Raw genomic sequence first — 18,607 nt, forward strand, 5'->3', positions numbered from 1 at the left:
GGCTCACCCCTCCCCTCAGGCAATGTGCTCTTCATTCTGCAATTCCTGTCCAGGTGAGGCTGTTTGCACTTGCGGTTACGAAGCATTTTGGGCAATGTTTCCTTTTCCCCTGGGAGAGAAAAGATAAGCCTCCCTTTCGTTGGGCAAAGGTGAGATAGGTGTTCTAGCTCTTTCTGTGAGAAACAAGTTATATAAGTGATTAGTGAAAAAACACGTTTGTGCAGTTCACCTGTGGCACAACAATAATGTGGGTGAATCACGGTGGAGGATGTATTTGAATCCCGGGGTGTTTAGTCCAAACACAATCAGAATTTATCCAGACCTCAATCCCCTCATAGGTATGTCTGCTAGGTGGAGTTGGAGGTGCAGTATAATCCCGTTATAATTGACTTGCTTATAACGGAATATCGTCTATAACAGACGAGGTCCGCTGGCCTTGCGCCTTTAAGAACATTCAGAAAAAGCATCGGATATAGCGGACTCGCATATAATGGAGTGTGTGTGAGAGTGTCTGTGACAGTGTACGTGTGTGTGAGAGTGTCTGTGACAGGGTACGTGTGTGTGAGAGTGTCTGCGGCAGGGTACTCGTGTGTGAGAGTGTCTGCGGCTGGGTATTTGTGTATGAGAGTGTCTGCGGCAGGTTATGTGTGTGTGAGAGTGTCTGCGACAGGGTACGCGTGTGTGACAGTGTCTGTGACAGGGTACGTGTGTGTGAGAGTGTCTGTGACAGTGTACATGTGTGTGAGAGTATCTGCGGCAGGGTACGTGTGTGTGAGAGTGTCTGCGACAGGGTACGCGTGTGTGAGAGTGTCTGCGGCAGGATACGCGTGTGTGAGAGTGTCTGTGACAGGGTACGCGTGTGTGAGATTGTCTGCGGCAGGATACGCGTGTGTGAGAGTGTCTGTGACAGGGTATGTGTGTGTGAGAGTGTCTGTGACAGGGTACGCGTGTGTGAGAGTGTCTGCGGCAGGATACGCGTGTGTGAGAGTGTCTGCGGCAGGATACGTGTGTGTGAGAGTGTCTGTGACAGGGTATGTGTGTGTGAGAGTGTCTGTGACAGGGTACGCGTGTGTGAGAGTGTCTGCGGCAGGATACGCGTGTGTGAGAGTGTCTGCGGCAGGGTATTTGTGTGTGAGAGTGTCTGCGACAGGGTGCGTGTGTGTGAGAGTGTCTGCGGCTGGGTATTTGTGTATGAGAGTGTCTGCGGCAGGTTATGTGTGTGTGAGAGTGTCTGCGGCAGGGTATGTGTGTGTGAGAGTGTCTGCGGCAGGATACGCGTGTGTGAGAGTGTCTGTGACAGGGTATTTGTGTGTGAGAGTGTCTGCGACAGGGTGCGTGTGTGTGAGAGTGTCTGCGGCAGGATACGCGTGTGTGAGAGTGTCTGCGGCAGGATACGCGTGTGTGAGAGTGTCTGTGACAGGGTATGTGTGTGTGAGAGTGTCTGTGACAGGGTACGTGTGTGTGAGAGTGTCTGCGGCAGGATTCGCGTGTGTGAGAGTGTCTGCGGCAGGGTATGTGTGTGTGAGAGTGTCTGCGGCAGGGTATGTGTGTGTGAGAGTGTCTGCGGCAGGGTACGCGTGTGTGAGAGTGTCTGCGGCTGGGTATGTGTGTGTGAGAGTGTCTGCGGCAGGGTACGCGTGTGTGAGAGTGTCTGCGGCTGGGTATTTGTGTATGAGAGTGTCTGCGGCAGGTTATGTGTGTGTGAGAGTGTCTGCGGCAGGGTATGTGTGTGTGAGAGTGTCTGCGGCAGGATACGCGTGTGTGAGAGTGTCTGTGACAGGGTACGTGTGTGTGAGAGTGTCTGCGGCAGGATACGCGTGTGTGAGAGTGTCTGCGGCAGGATACGCGTGTGTGAGAGTGTCTGTGACAGGGTATGTGTGTGTGAGAGTGTCTGTGACAGGGTACGCGTGTGTGAGAGTGTCTGCGGCAGGATACGCGTGTGTGAGAGTGTCTGCGACAGCGTACGTGTGTGTGAGAGTGTCTGCGGCAGGATACACGTGTATGAGAGTGTCTGCGGCAGGGTATGTGTGTGTGAGAGTGTCTGCGGCAGGGTATGTGTGTGTGAGAGTGTCTGCGGCAGGATACGCGTGTGTGAGAGTGTCTGTGACAGGGTACGCGTGTGTGAGAGTGTCTGCGGCAGGATACGCGTGTGTGAGAGTGTCTGCGGCAGGATACGCGTGTGTGAGAGTGTCTGCGACAGGGTACGCGTGTGTGAGAGTGTCTGCGGCAGGATACGCGTGTGTGAGAGTGTCTGCGGCAGGGTATGTGTGTGTGAGAGTGTCTGCGGCAGGGTATGTGTGTGTGAGAGTGTCTGCGGCAGGATACGCGTGTGTGAGAGTGTCTGTGACAGGGTATGTGTGTGTGAGAGTGTCTGTGACAGGGTACGTGTGTGTGAGAGTGTCTGCGGCAGGATTCGCGTGTGTGAGAGTGTCTGCGGCAGGATACGCGTGTGTGAGAGTGTCTGTGACAGGGTATGTGTGTGTGAGAGTGTCTGTGACAGGGTACGTGTGTGTGAGAGTGTCTGCGGCAGGATTCGCGTGTGTGAGAGTGTCTGCGGCAGGGTATGTGTGTGTGAGAGTGTCTGCGGCAGGGTATGTGTGTGTGAGAGTGTCTGCGGCAGGGTACGCGTGTGTGAGAGTGTCTGCGGCTGGGTATGTGTGTGTGAGAGTGTCTGCGGCAGGGTACGCGTGTGTGAGAGTGTCTGCGGCTGGGTATTTGTGTATGAGAGTGTCTGCGGCAGGTTATGTGTGTGTGAGAGTGTCTGCGGCAGGGTATGTGTGTGTGAGAGTGTCTGCGGCAGGATACGCGTGTGTGAGAGTGTCTGTGACAGGGTACGTGTGTGTGAGAGTGTCTGCGGCAGGATACGCGTGTGTGAGATTGTCTGCGGCAGGATACGCGTGTGTGAGAGTGTCTGTGACAGGGTATGTGTGTGTGAGAGTGTCTGTGACAGGGTACGCGTGTGTGAGAGTGTCTGCGGCAGGATACGCGTGTGTGAGAGTGTCTGCGACAGCGTACGTGTGTGTGAGAGTGTCTGCGGCAGGATACACGTGTATGAGAGTGTCTGCGGCAGGGTATGTGTGTGTGAGAGTGTCTGCGGCAGGGTATGTGTGTGTGAGAGTGTCTGCGGCAGGATACGCGTGTGTGAGAGTGTCTGTGACAGGGTACGCGTGTGTGAGAGTGTCTGCGGCAGGATACGCGTGTGTGAGAGTGTCTGCGGCAGGATACGCGTGTGTGAGAGTGTCTGCGACAGGGTACGCGTGTGTGAGAGTGTCTGCGGCAGGATACGCGTGTGTGAGAGTGTCTGCGGCAGGGTATGTGTGTGTGAGAGTGTCTGCGGCAGGGTATGTGTGTGTGAGAGTGTCTGCGGCAGGATACGCGTGTGTGAGAGTGTCTGTGACAGGGTATGTGTGTGTGAGAGTGTCTGTGACAGGGTACGTGTGTGTGAGAGTGTCTGCGGCAGGATTCGCGTGTGTGAGAGTGTCTGCGGCAGGATACGCGTGTGTGAGAGTGTCTGCGGCAGGATACGCGTGTGTAAGAGTGTCTGCGACAGGGTACGTGTGTGTGAGAGTGTCTGTGACAGGGCACGCGTGTGTGAGAGTGTCTGCGGCAGGATACGCGTGTGTGAGAATGTCTGCGGCAGGGTATGTGTGTGTGAGAGTGTCTGCGGCAGGGTATGTGTGTGTGAGAGTGTCTGCGGCAGGGTATGTGTGTGTGAGAGTGTCTGCGGCAGGATACGCGTGTGTGAGAGTGTCTGCGGCAGGGTATGTGTGTGTGAGAGTGTCTGCGGCAGGGTATGTGTGTGTGAGAGTGTCTGCGGCAGGGTATGTGTGTGTGAGAGTGTCTGCGGCAGGATACGCGTGTGTGAGAGTGTCTGTGACAGGGTACGTGTGTGTGAGAGTGTCTGCGGCAGGGTACGCGTGTGTGAGAGTGTCTGCTACAGGGTACGCGTGTGTGAGAGTGTCTGCGGCTGGGTATTTGTGTATGAGAGTGTCTGCGGCAGGTTATGTGTGTGTGAGAGTGTCTGCGGCAGGGTATGTGTGTGTGAGAGTGTCTGCGGCAGGATACGCGTGTGTGAGAGTGTCTGTGACAGGGTACGTGTGTGTGAGAGTGTCTGCGGCAGGATACGCGTGTGTGAGAGTGTCTGCGGCAGGATACGCGTGTGTGAGAGTGTCTGTGACAGGGTATGTGTGTGTGAGAGTGTCTGTGACAGGGTACGCGTGTGTGAGAGTGTCTGCGGCAGGATACGCGTGTGTGAGAGTGTCTGCGACAGCGTACGTGTGTGTGAGAGTGTCTGCGGCAGGATACGCGTGTATGAGAGTGTATGCGGCAGGGTATGTGTGTGTGAGAGTGTCTGCGGCAGGGTATGTGTGTGTGAGAGTGTCTGCGGCAGGGTATGTGTGTGTGAGAGTGTCTGCGGCAGGATACGCGTGTGTGAGAGTGTCTGTGACAGGGTATGTGTGTGTGAGAGTGTCTGTGACAGGGTACGCGTGTGTGAGAGTGTCTGCGGCAGGATACGCGTGTGTGAGAGTGTCTGCGGCAGGGTATGTGTGTGTGAGAGTGTCTGCGGCAGGATACGCGTGTGTGAAAGTGTCTGTGACAGGGTACGTGTGTGTGAGAGTGTCTGCGGCAGGATTCGCGTGTGTGAGAGTGTCTGCGGCAGGATACGCGTGTGTGAGAGTGTCTGCGGCAGGATACGCGTGTGTGAGAGTGTCTGCGACAGGGTACGTGTGTGTGAGAGTGTCTGTGACAGGGTACGCGTGTGTGAGAGTGTCTGCGGCAGGATACACGTGTGTGAGAATGTCTGCGGCAGGGTATGTGTGTGTGAGAGTGTCTGCGGCAGGGTATGTGTGTGTGAGAGTGTCTGCGGCAGGGTATGTGTGTGTGAGAGTGTCTGCGGCAGGATACGCGTGTGTGAGAGTGTCTGCGGCAGGGTATGTGTGTGTGAGAGTGTCTGCGGCAGGGTATGTGTGTGTGAGAGTGTCTGCGGCAGGGTATGTGTGTGTGAGAGTGTCTGCGGCAGGATACGCGTGTGTGAGAGTGTCTGTGACAGGGTACGTGTGTGTGAGAGTGTCTGCGGCAGGGTACGCGTGTGTGAGAGTGTCTGCTGCAGGGTACGCGTGTGTGAGAGTGTCTGCGGCTGGGTATTTATGTATGAGAGTGTCTGCGGCAGGTTATGTGTGTGTGAGAGTGTCTGCGGCAGGGTATGTGTGTGTGAGAGTGTCTGCGGCAGGATACGCGTGTGTGAGAGTGTCTGCGGCAGGATACGCGTGTGTGAGAGTGTCTGCGGCAGGGTATGTGTGTGTGAGAGTGTCTGCGGCAGGATACGCGTGTGTGAGAGTGTCTGCGACAGGGTACGTGTGTGTGAGAGTGTCTGCGGCAGGATTCGCGTGTGTGAGAGTGTCTGCGGCAGGATACGCGTGTGTGAGAGTGTCTACGGCAGGATACGCGTGTGTGAGAGTGTCTGCGACAGGGTACGTGTGTGTGAGAGTGTCTGTGACAGGGTACGCGTGTGTGAGAGTGTCTGCGGCAGGATACACGTGTGTGAGAATGTCTGCGGCAGGGTATGTGTGTGTGAGAGTGTCTGCGGCAGGGTACGTGTGTGTGAGAGTGTCTGCGGCAGGGTACGTGTGTGTGAGAGTGTCTGCGGCAGGATACGCGTGTGTGAGAGTGTCTGCGGCAGGGTATGTGTGTGTGAGAGTGTCTGCGGCAGGGTATGTGTGTGTGAGAGTGTCTGCGGCAGGGTATGTGTGTGTGAGAGTGTCTGCGGCAGGATACGCGTGTGTGAGAGTGTCTGTGACAGGGTACGTGTGTGTGAGAGTGTCTGCGGCAGGGTACGCGTGTGTGAGAGTGTCTGCGGCTGGGTATTTGTGTATGAGAGTGTCTGCGGCAGGTTATGTGTGTGTGAGAGTGTCTGCGGCAGGGTATGTGTGTGTGAGAGTGTCTGCGGCAGGATACGCGTGTGTGAGAGTGTCTGTGACAGGGTATTTGTGTGTGAGAGTGTCTGCGACAGGGTGCGTGTGTGTGAGAGTGTCTGCGGCAGGATACGCGTGTGTGAGAGTGTCTGCGGCAGGATACGCGTGTGTGAGAGTGTCTGCGGCAGGATACGCGTGTGTGAGAGTGTCTGCGACAGGGTATGTGTGTGTGAGAGTGTCTGTGACAGGGTACGCGTGTGTGAGAGTGTCTGCGGCAGGATACGCGTGTGTGAGAGTGTCTGCGGCAGGATACGCGTGTGTGAGAGTGTCTGCGGCAGGGTATGTGTGTGTGAGAGTGTCTGCGGCAGGGTATGTGTGTGTGAGAGTGTCTGCGGCAGGGTATGTGTGTGTGAGAGTGTCTGCGGCAGGATACGCGTGTGTGAGAGTGTCTGTGACAGGGTACGTGTGTGTGAGAGTGTCTGCGGCAGGGTACGCGTGTGTGAGAGTGTCTGCTACAGGGTACGCGTGTGTGAGAGTGTCTGCGGCTGGGTATTTGTGTATGAGAGTGTCTGCGGCAGGTTATGTGTGTGTGAGAGTGTCTGCGGCAGGGTATGTGTGTGTGAGAGTGTCTGCGGCAGGATACGCGTGTGTGAGAGTGTCTGTGACAGGGTACGTGTGTGTGAGAGTGTCTGCGGCAGGATACGCGTGTGTGAGAGTGTCTGCGGCAGGATACGCGTGTGTGAGAGTGTCTGTGACAGGGTATGTGTGTGTGAGAGTGTCTGTGACAGGGTACGCGTGTGTGAGAGTGTCTGCGGCAGGATTCGCGTGTGTGAGAGTGTCTGCGACAGCGTACGTGTGTGTGAGAGTGTCTGCGGCAGGATACGCGTGTATGAGAGTGTCTGCGGCAGGGTATGTGTGTGTGAGAGTGTCTGCGGCAGGGTATGTGTGTGTGAGAGTGTCTGCTGCAGGGTATGTGTGTGTGAGAGTGTCTGCGGCAGGATACGCGTGTGTGAGAGTGTCTGCGACAGGGTACGTGTGTGTGAGAGTGTCTGCGGCAGGGTACGCGTGTGTGAGAGTGTCTGCTGCAGGGTACGCGTGTGTGAGAGTGTCTGCGGCTGGGTATTTGTGTATGAGAGTGTCTGCGGCAGGTTATGTGTGTGTGAGAGTGTCTGCGGCAGGATACGCGTATGTGAGAGTGTCTGCGACAGGGTACGCGTGTGTGAGAGTGTCTGCGACAGGGTACGCGTGTGTGAGAGTGTCTGCGGCAGGATACGCGTGTGTGAGAGTGTCTGCGGCAGGGTATGTGTGTGTGAGAGTGTCTGCGGCAGGGTATGTGTGTGTGAGAGTGTCTGCGGCAGGGTACGTGTGTGTGAGAGTGTCTGCGGCAGGATACGCGTGTGTGAGAGTGTCTGTGACAGGGTACGTGTGTGTGAGAGTGTCTGTGACAGGGTACGCGTGTGTGAGAGTGTCTGCGGCAGGATACGCGTGTGTGAGAGTGTCTGCGGCAGGGTATGTGTGTGTGAGAGTGTCTGCGGCAGGATACGCGTGTGTGAAAGTGTCTGTGACAGGGTACGTGTGTGTGAGAGTGTCTGCGGCAGGATTCGCGTGTGTGAGAGTGTCTGCGGCAGGATACGCGTGTGTGAGAGTGTCTGCGACAGGGTATGTGTGTGTGAGAGTGTCTGTGACAGGGTACGCGTGTGTGAGAGTGTCTGCGGCAGGATACGCGTGTGTGAGAATGTCTGCGGCAGGGTATGTGTGTGTGAGAGTGTCTGCGGCAGGGTATGTGTGTGTGAGAGTGTCTGCGGCAGGGTATGTGTGTGTGAGAGTGTCTGCGGCAGGATACGCGTGTGTGAGAGTGTCTGTGACAGGGTATGTGTGTGTGAGAGTGTCTGTGACAGGGTACGCGTGTGTGAGAGTGTCTGCGGCAGGATACGCGTGTGTGAGAGTGTCTGCGGCAGGGTATGTGTGTGTGAGAGTGTCTGCGGCAGGATACGCGTGTGTGAGAGTGTCTGTGACAGGGTACGTGTGTGTGAGAGTGTCTGCGGCAGGGTACGCGTGTGTGAGAGTGTCTGCTACAGGGTACGCGTGTGTGAGAGTGTCTGTGACACCCCACCCCCTGTGCATTAGGTGACCTGCCCCACCCAGAGGCACAGGGGAAAAGAACCACTCCCCCAAAATAGGGGCTAGTGGAAGTGGCAGGACTGGGGGGCGAGTGTTGTCAGTATTTAATGTGAGTCGTAGAAGGGAGAGGAAAAGAAAAGGAGAAAAATGCAAAGAAGAAAAAAAAACAAAGACAGGATTGTATTTATATATGATGGTTGTGGATGATAGGAGTCGTAACTGTCAAAAACAAATTAGTAAGTAAGTAACTTATTACACATATACACTGCTCAAAAAAATTAAAGGAACACGTTGAAAACACAACAGATATCAATGGGGGAAAAAAATCATGCTGGATATCTATACTGATGTAGGCTGGGTAATGTGTTAGGAATGAAAGGCTGCCACATCGTTTGATGGAAATGAAATTATCAACCTACAGAGGGCTGAATTCAAAGACACCCTGAAAATCAAAGTGAAAAAATAGTGCGGCAGGCTAGTCTTTTTTGCCGAAATTTCATTACAGTAACTAAGAATCATACTCAGTAGTTTGTATGGCCCCCACATGGTTGTATGCATGCCTGACAATGTCGGGGCATGGTCCTAATGAGACCACAGATGGTGTCCTGGAGGATCTCCTCTCAGATCTGGACCAGGGTATCACTGAGCTTCTGGACAGTCTGAGGTGCAACCTGGTGGCATCGGATGGACGAAACATAATGTCCCAGAGGTGTTCTATTGGATCTAGGTCAGGCGAGCGTGGGGGGCAGTCAATGGTATCAATTCCTTCATCCTCCATGAACTGCCTACATGCTCTTGCCACATGAGGCCGGGCATTGTCGTGCACCAGGAGGAACCCAGGACCCACTGCACCAGCGTAGGGTCTGACAATGGGTTCAAGGATTTCATCCTGATACCTAATGCAAGTCAAGGTGCCGTTGTCTAGCCTGTAGAGGTCTGTGCGTCCCTCCATGGATATGCCTCCCCAGACCATCACTGACCCACCACCAAACCGGTCATGCTGAACAATGCTGCAGGCAGCATAACGTTCTCCATGGCTTCTCCAGACCCTTTCATGTCTGTCACATGTGCTCAGGGTGAACGTGCTCTCATCTGTGAAAAGCACAGGGTGCCAGTGGCAGACCTGCAAATTCTGGTATTCTATGGAAAATGCCAATCGAGCTCCATGGTGCTGGGCAGTGAGCACAGTGTCCACTAGAGGACGTTGGGCCCTCAAGCCAACCTCATGAAGTCTGTCTCTGAGAACACAATCAGAAACATTCACACCAGTGGCCTGCTGGAGGTCATTTTGTAGGGCTCCAGCAGTGTTCATCCTGTTCCTCCTTGCACAAAGGAGCAGATACCGGTCCTGCTGATGGGTTAAGGACCTTCTACAGCCCTGTCAGCTCTCCTTGAGTATCTGCCTGTCTCCTGGAATCTCCTCCATGCCCTTGCGACTGTGCTGGGAGACACAGCAAACCTTCTGGCAATGGCACGTATTGATGTGCTATCCTGGAGGAGTTGGACTACCTGTGCAACCTCTGTAGGGTCCAGGTATCGCCTCATGCTACCAGTAGTGACACTGACCGTCGCCAAATACAAAACTAGTGAAAAAACCATCAGAAAAGATGAGGAGGGAAAAATGCCAGTGGCCTCCACCTGTTAAACCATTCCTGGTTTGGGGGTCGTCTCATTGTTGCCCCTCTAGTTCACCTGTTGATAATTTCATTAACACCAAAGCAGCTGAAACTGATTAACAACCCCCTCCGCTACTTAACTGACCTGATCAATATCCCAGAAGTTTAATAGACTTGATGCTATACTCTGATTAAAAAGTGTTCCTTACATTTTTTTGAGCAGTGTATATTAATACATAGATATGAATGTCCATACATACACAGACACACTTTCATACATATCTGTAATGATTGAAACATACAATACATTAATCTAACAGAAATGAAAATAATTAATAAAAACAACAGCAAAAAAGTAAGGGGGGGCGTTGAGGTAGCTTTTATCCACAAAATATTTTGCTGCAAACATCAGCAAACATACAAACAACCCAAATTCCAGAAAAGTTGTTTAAATTTGAATGAAATGACAACTAAAAGACTTTCAAATCACATGAGCCGATATTTTATTCACAACAGAACATAGATAACATAACTATTGTTCAAACTGGGAAATTGTAGACCTTTATCCTGTAAATGAGCTCATTTCAAATGTGATGCCTGCTACATGTCCCAAAAAAGTTGGTACACGGACAACAAATGGCTGAAAAAGCAAGAAAGTTTAAAAAGATTCAGCTGGGAGAACATCTAGCAACTAATTAAGTTAATTGAGATCAGGTCTGTAACCTGATTAGCATTAAAAGGGATGTCAGAGAGGCAGAGTCTCTCAGAAGTAAAGATGGGCAGAGACTCTCCAATCTGTGAAAGAGTGAATAAAAAGATTGTGGAATTCTTTAAAAACAATGTTCCTCAATGTGAAATTGCAAAGGATTTGCAAATGTCATCATCTACAGTGCATAACATCATCAAAAGATTGAGAGAAACTGGAGAAATCTGTGTGCATAAGGGACAAGTCCGAAGACCTGTATTGGATGCCCGTGGTCTTCGGGTGCTCAGACGACTCCGCATCACTCATCGGCATGATTGTGTCAATGACATTACTAAATGGGCCCAGGAATACTTCCAGAAAGCAGAGTCGGTAAACACAATCCGCTGTGCCATCTGCAGATGCCAGCTAAAGCTCTAATCATGCAAAAAGGAAGCCATATCTGAACATGGTCCAGAAGCGCCGTCGTGTCCTGTGGGCCAAGACTCATTTGAAATGGACTGTTTCAAAGTGGGAAAGTGTTCTATGGTCAGACGAGTCCAAATGTGACATTCTTGTTGGTAATGAAGGGCGCCGTGTCCTCCGGGCTAAAGAGGAGGGAGACCTTCCAGCGTGTTATCAGCGTTCAGTTCAAAAGCCAGCATCTCTGATGGTATGAGGGTGCATAAGTGCATACGGTATGGGCAGCTTGCATGTTTTTGAAGGAACTATGAATGCTGAAAGGAATATAAAGGTTTTAGAGCAACACATGCTCCCCTCCAGAAGACGTCTGTTTCAGGGAAGGCCTTGTGTATTTCAGCAGAACAATGCAAAACCACATACTGCAGCTATTACAACCACATGGCTTCGTCGGAGAAGAGTCCGGGTGCTTAATTGCCCTGTCTGCAGTCCAGATCTTTCACCTATAGAGAACATAATAAGCTGTGACACCCATGGTGCACTGTGAGCAGGTATACAGGCCAACAGAGCATGCAGATAATTATCTGTGAGCCATTTCTGCACCTAATGATGTAATCATGGTTTTAGTGTGGGTATGCTGAGCAGTACTGACTAAATTAAATAATCTATGGATGTTGTCTGAGGCATGTCTGGTCTTGATGAAGTCTGTCTGATCATGATGGATTATGGTAGGAATGACTGTCTGTAACTGAGTGGCGAGAGCTTTTGTAATGATTTTCAAGTTTGTATTCATTAGTGAGAGTGGCGGGTAACTGGAGGGTTGTGTTGGGTCTTTATCAGGTCTCAATAACACTGTAATGGCCGGTAACTGGAGGGTTGTGTTTGGTCTTTATCAGGTTTCAATAACACTGTAATGGCCTATACATTTCTGCAGGGTAACCATCCGGTCTGGCGATTGGTTGTTAGGCATTTGGTTGAGGACCTTATGGAGTTCTTCTGATGTTAATGGTGCATCAAGCAGAGGTGGAGATTTCAGGTCCAGGGAGTACAAATCCAGACCAAGATTTTGTTTCAACAAACCAGTTGAGTCTCTGTGACTGTGACTCTTTATATTCATCTGGTTGGTTGAAACAAAATCTTGGTCTGGATTTGTACTCTCTGGACCTGAAATCTCCACCTCTGGCATCAAGGGCATTTGCTGTTTCATTGGTTAATATGGGTAAGTCTAGATTATTTTTAAATGATTCTATATCAGCTGGATCTGGTTCTTGTTCTGAGAAGTATAGGTTCTTATAAAATGTTAAAAAGGTGTTAATTTTACATGATTATTGAAATATTTATTAGAGGAGTCACTTTTGCTTAAAAGTAATGCTTGTAATGGTCAGGTGATCTTATTTATTGTGGATTTTTTGTCTGTCTCTCTCTGCAGGTTGTCAGGCTGTAGAGTCACAAAAGAAGGCTGTTCTTCCCTGGCTTCAGCTCTGAGGTCAAACCCCTCACACCTGAGAGAACTGGATCTGAGCTACAATCACCCAGGAGACTCAGGAGTGAAGCTGCTCTCTGCTGTACTGGAGGATCCCAGCTGTAAACTGGAGAAGCTGAAGTGAGTACAGAGTGTGTGTCTGACACGCTACAGATACTTATGCATGTATGTGAAGAAGAGGCACCAATTAATAAATGGATACAGCAGTACTATGTCATTCTGCTTCTCTTATAGTGTGGATCACGGTGGAGAGTGCAGGACCAGACCAGGCTTACAGAAATGTAAGTGTCTTTGCATGTTTTTATTAATAATACCATTAATACTATGTTATGGTTGTATTCACACAATTGTTGTGATGAGTGTGGCTTTTTGCACTGTGTGTAGATGGATTTCCATGTTTGTGTTTAGGTGAGTTTCATGTCATTTTAGACAAACATCCAAACGAGAAACAAAATATCAGAATCATCACCAAAACACTATCAATTCATTTAATCGTTTTTAAAAATATTTTTTACAAATGCTTTATAGCTGCTTGTATTGTCCTTTTGTTTGTGTGGGAGTGTAGGATGGTTAAATATATTCTGAATTAGTTATACACCTTTAATTTCACAAAAAAAAAGAATCCTTTGCATTTGCTCTTTTTGCACATGCCGTGAGTGTATGTGTTTTCTGTGTGAGATTCGTTAGTATTGTCCTAAGACTGTAGCTGTAGGTAGTGACACCTGACTCTCTCATGTGCAGAATGTGAATTTGCATTTTTACAAGGTGGCTCTGTAACACTCATTAATATTCATGAGAGAATATTACTGATTGGTTACTGAATGCCTTTGGCGGCTCTTCCCTCCGACATTTGCTGAGCTGTTTCATAAACTTCAGTTCCCGCTTCGTTAGGGGAAGCTGTGCTGTTTTTATATCGTTCAGAAACATAAAGTACAGGCTGGCCGATTGGGATTAATAATTCTTCCTCCTGCCTACAGACTCCTGCCAATTGATGCTGGACCCCAACACAGCAAACAGACTCCTGACTCTGTCAGGGGGGAACAGGAAGGTGACAGGGGGGGCAGAGCAGCCATATCCTGATCATCCAGAGAGATTTGACAGCTGGAACCAAGTTCTGTGCAGAGAGAGTCTGACTGGCCGCTGTTACTGGGAGGCTGAGTGGGATGGAGTTGCAGTCCTGATAGGAGTGACTTATAAAGGGATCGGGAGGAAAGGATGGAGTGACTGTTGGCTTGGATACAATGACAAGTCATGGAGTCTGTACTGTGATACTGACAGTTACTCTGTCTGGCACAATAATAAAGAGACTCTCATACCCATAGAGCCCTCAGGCTCCTGCAGAGTAGGAGTGTATCTGGACTGGGGGGCTGGTGCTCTGTCCTTCTACAGAGTCTCCTCTGATGGACTGACCCCCCTGCACAGATTCACCTCCTCATTCACTGAGTCCCTCTGTCCAGGGTTTGGGGTTTTTAACTCCTCAGTGTCTGTGATGGCTCCAGCCACACAGTAAGACCTGGGGTTAGTATTTGTGTATGGTTTCTGCATTATAGCTAAGACCTATGAATTATTGTATTGTCTTTGGGATTAGGTGTAGTGTATGTGGGTATATATTATTGTAGGGTTGTGTGTGTGTGTGTGTGTGTGTGTGTGTGTAGTGATTGTTTAATCTTTTGGGTTGTAATTACTTTGCTTGTGGGGGATGGTCTTATTCAGTATAAAGGTGTGGCTTAAAGGACAACCCCTGGAATTGGCACGAACCATGTGCTGCCATGGCAAGAGGGGGAATTGGGGGTTTAGTTCTATTTTGCATTGGTTAGTTATATGTAGTGCTCATTTGGTTTATCCCTTTTGTGTGTGAATTGGTTTGGCCAAACCGGTATATATGTTCCCTCATGTTTCCTTATAGAGAAGGTCAGTTTTGCTTCAATTACTGTTTTGCTTTGTAAGGTTATGTTTCGTTGACCTCTTTTATGGGCCCAATAATTAAGGTTTTGAGTTTGTTATTGTTTGTATTTTGGGGGTCAATAAAGCCCTATTTCTGTGTTTTGTCGCCTTACTGCTTGGTCCCTCACAGTGTCACTGTGACGTGTTGCTGGTTCTCCTGGCAAAAAGGTAAAATCTCTGCTTTTTAACCTTTTTATAATCCTTTTTACTTTTGAAATGTACAATACTGTGCAAAAGTCTTAGGCAGGCAAAGAAAATGATGTTTAGATTATCCTCCTGTTGGTGTAAAACTATGATATGATGCCTGTCAAAGTGTGTCAGCTTCGCCATTTCAGAACCTCTGCTAAAATCATCCTAGTATTTGCAGCGACCGTCCAGTGCAGCCATGTATTTTTTGACTTGGCCACTAGCAGACCTCATACAGCTAGTCAATCTCTCACTGACTTTTTAAACTTATATATTTAATTATTTAATTGATTGGGGGGGGGCTTTCCCTCTCCCCTGTATATGTACAGTTTATATATTTATGTCTATTTACTGTACTTCCTCCCTGTACAGTGACAATAAAGGCTTTCTGTTCTGTCCTATTAATGTCCTGCTTCAGCGTCACCCAAAGCATAACTGAGTAACATAATGAAACCACGGGGGCGGCATGGTGGTGCTGTGGTTAGCACTGTCGCCTCACACCTCTGGGACCCGGGTTCGAGTCTCCGCCTGGGTCACATGTGTGTGGAGTTTGCATGTTCTCCCCGTGTCGTCGTGGGGTTTCCTCCGGGTACTCCGGTTTCCCCCCACAGTCCAAAAACATGCTGAGGCTAATTGGAGTTGCTGAATTGCCCATAGGTGTGCATGTGTGAGTGAATGGTGTGTGAGTGTGCCCTGCGATGGGCTGGCCCCCCATCCTGGGTTGTTCCCTGCCTCGTGCCCATTGATTCCGGGATAGGCTCCGGACCCCCCGCGACCCAATAGGATAAGCGGTTTGGAAAATGGATGGATGGATAATGAAACCACAGTCTGCTGGATTAAGTTAAATTCACTGTATTACTGCAGCTGATCATAACTGACACAATGACACTCAATGTGTATAATAATAATTTAACTGGAGACATAACAGACGCAAAAAACACTGGAAAATGTAATTGTGTCTTGTAACTGTCCTGGTTCAATGGATTAAAGAAAATATTATCCATCCATTTTCCAAACCGCTTATCCTACTGTGTCGCGGGGGGTCCGGAGCCTATCCCGGAAGCAATGGGCACGAGGCAGGGAACAACCCAGGATGGGGGGCCAGCCCATCGCAGTGCAAAATATAATTATTAATATATTTGAATATATAATGAAATTTGTTTTATTAAATAATTAACCCCTCACCCTATTGTAAAAGCTCTGATTACGCCCTGTTGGACAGAAGGGGCAGGTTCTCAGGCAGCCTTGCCACCCCCACCCCACTGTAAAAGGTCTGGTTGCTCCCCCATCGGACAGTACGGGCAGGTGCCCAGGAAGCCTTGCTACCCCCACCCGAATATAAATGGTCTGGTTACGGCTCCGTTGAACAGGCACCCTTGCCACCCCCCCTTATCTATCTGACCCAGTAAATTGATGCATATATAGATCCTGAATCCATTGACCTCTCCCACCCCCGGCTGGCGAAACCCACTAAATTTATCTGGATGCATTATTATTAATAACAGACGTGTAAGAATATACACAGACATCCATTAACAATCCACCATTGGATTCATTATTTATTGCAGATTAACATTCTATACAGTGACTATAGTCAATTATAATGTCTCTCTATCAAGCTGCTACCATATTTCTTACATCCACTGGACACGTCAATTCACAGCAAAGCGATCCTTCTGGAAACAATGTGTACTTTTCATTGACGCCACTAGGTGGACACAGAATTACTAAATAAAAGTGGTTCAGAATTAAATTATAAGAAAGCGGATCTATGCGCGATATAAAATACCATGATTACTCCATTTTAACGGGACAGTTTGTCATGCCCGGCTCGTCCGCTCCTCGTGTGTGCCACGCCCCCTAATTACCCACGTGTGATTTCCTGATCCTGCCCAGTCGTGTCTTGTTTCCTGCTGCCTTGTTCTGTGTATTTAAGTCCTGGTCTCCCCAGTTTGCTTTGTCTGTCATTAATGTCAGTTGAAGTCAGTCTGCGTCCAGTGTTCCCGGCTCCCCGAAGCCAGAATAAACCCCCGTTTTCCCGTATACTGTTGCCAGCCTGCTCCTTTCCCGCACGATCGCCGCTCTGCTCGCGATCGCTCACCTCGTCCCGTGACAGAATGACAGACCCCAAAAAGAAGAGCAAGCGGACGAAACGGATCCCAGAGGAGACGGACATCACTCTGGGAGCCTGCACGCTATCCAGGCTATGGCTCCCGCCTGAGGACGAGGAGGAACAGGTCCTCCTTCTCGCAGATTTGGAGCCGAAAGACTCCGTCCTCCTACCGCCCCTCGAGCGGTGCAACTACCGGCTGGAAAGACTGGACAACTGGGGAGGGATCCGGACCGGGAGAGACGCCATCCCGCGTGTGCCCCGCTTCCCTACTCGGGCCACGCTAACCTCACCCGCGCCGGACTTACCTACCTCGCTACCAGCGGCAGCCTCCCCGGAGGCGTTCACCGCGCCTCTCCCAGGGAGGAAGGCTACCCTGGTGGACCAGTTTTTCACCCTCCAGGGTCTCTTTATAAGGGTGTTGGAGAGGCCGACACCCCCGGGAGACCGGAAGATGGAGGAACTTATCACGCGTTTAACGAAAGGTTTCGACGCGTTTACAGCCGCCTCTGGTCCAGAAAAACTCGAGGGGTTAGCAGGGGACCTTAGGCAGCTGATCCTGCTCCAAAAGGCGTCAGTCCCCGAGCCGGAGCAGCCGCCATTGCCGGCGGACCCCGCTCCCGTGCAGCCGCCATTGCCGGCGGACCCCGCTCCCGTGCAGCCGCCATTGCCGGCGGACCCCGCTCCCGTGCAGCCGCCATTGCCGGCGGACCCCGCTCCCGTGCAGCCGCCGCCGCTTGCGCAGCCGCCCTCGCAGCCGCCGCCGCCTGCGCTGCCGCCTTCGCCTGCTGCAGCTCCCGGGCAGGCGCCCCCACTGCAGCAACCTGCAGCTCCCGGGCAGGCGCCCCCACTGCAGCAACCTGCAGCTCCCGGGCAGGCGCCCCCACTGCAGCAACCTGCAGCTCCCGGGCAGGCGCCCCCACTGCAGCAACCTGCAGCTCCCGGGCCGGCGCCCCCACTGCAGCAACCTGCAGCTCCCGGGCCGGCGCCCCCACTGCAGCCACCTCCTGTTCCTGACCGCGCTGCAGCTCCCGGGCCGGCGCCCCCGCTGCAACCACCTCCAGTTCCTGACCGCGCTCCAGTTCCTGCAGAGGCGCCCCCTCTGCAGCCGCCTGCTGCAGCTCCCGGGCAGGCGCCCCCTCTGCAGCCGCCTGCTGCAGCTCCCGGGCAGGCGCCCCCACTGCAGCCAGCTCCTGTTCCTGACCGTGTTCCAGTTCCTGACCGCGCTCCAGTTCCTGCAGAGGCACCCCCTCTGCAGCCGCCTGCGGCAGCTCCCGGGCAGGCGCCCCCTCTGCAGCCGCCTGCGGCAGCTCCCGGGCAGGCGCCCCCACTGCAGCCACCTGCTGCAGCTCCCGGGCAGGCGCCCCCACTGCAGCCACCTGCAGCTCCCGGGCCGGCGCCCCCACTGCAGCCACCTGCAGCTCCCGGGCCGGCGCCCCCACTGCAGCCACCTGCAGCTCCCGGGCCGGCGCGCCCACTGCAGCCACCTGCTGTTCCTGACCGCGCTCCTGTTCCTGACCGCGCTCCTGTTCCTGACCGCGCTCCTGTTCCTGACCGCGCTCCTGCTCCTGACCGCGCTGCAGCAGCTCCCGAGGCGCCCCCTGTGACAGTTTCTCCCTTGCCCCGGCGAACTCGACCCCGACCTGGGGTCATGTCTGTGTCCCGTAAAGGGAGGGGACACAGACGCAGGGCTGGGGTCCCGCCCGCCCTGCCCCCTGGCTCGCCCTGCCTCGCCTGCGCTGGGGCTCGGTTGGCGCCTGCGGGTCCTGGCCCTCCGGGTCGGCTGTCGCCTGCGGGTCCCTCTCCGGTGCCTCGTCGCCCTGCCTCGCTCCCCTCTCCGGGTCCCGGTCGGTCGCCTGGGGGTTCCCCGACGGCGGCTCCTCGGTCGCCTGCGGGGCCCCTACCTCCGGCCCTCCCCCGGACATCGCCGCCTGCTGCGGCTCCCCCCTCCTCCGTGCCTTCGCCCTGGCCCCTTCCAGCTCCCTCGTCCCCTTCCCTGGTGCTCCCTCCTGCTCCCTCCCTGGCCCCTCCGCGGGTCCCTCGCCCTGTCTCCTCTGCCCCTTCTCGGTCCCCTCCGGCTCCGGCCTCCCGGCCGCCTGCGGCCCCTCCGGCTGCCGCCCGTCGCCCGCTGGG

The 18,607-nt window shown here is 52.4% G+C and overlaps 1 protein-coding gene across 5 annotated transcripts in view; it reads left to right on the plus strand.

Moving 5' to 3' along the window:
* Positions 1-14,773, plus strand: part of LOC125723829 (NACHT, LRR and PYD domains-containing protein 3-like) — a 62,279-nt gene extending 47,506 nt beyond the window's left edge. For 2 of the 5 annotated variants that reach the window (XM_049000648.1, XM_049000649.1), the window contains exons 9-11: positions 12,181-12,354; positions 12,469-12,515; positions 13,212-14,773. In XM_049000648.1, the coding sequence (XP_048856605.1) occupies positions 12,181-12,354; positions 12,469-12,515; positions 13,212-13,744 (754 nt within the window). In that variant the 3' untranslated portion in view covers positions 13,745-14,773. The remainder of the gene's footprint in view (positions 1-12,180; positions 12,355-12,468; positions 12,516-13,211) is intronic. The other 3 variants (XM_049000646.1, XM_049000651.1, XM_049000650.1) reach the window with 3 other exon arrangements.
* Positions 14,774-18,607: the final 3,834 nt, after the last annotated feature.

The sequence above is a fragment of the Brienomyrus brachyistius genome, unplaced genomic scaffold, assembly GCF_023856365.1.
Source record: "Brienomyrus brachyistius isolate T26 unplaced genomic scaffold, BBRACH_0.4 scaffold52, whole genome shotgun sequence".
In the NCBI taxonomy this organism is placed as follows: Eukaryota; Metazoa; Chordata; class Actinopteri; order Osteoglossiformes; family Mormyridae; genus Brienomyrus; species Brienomyrus brachyistius.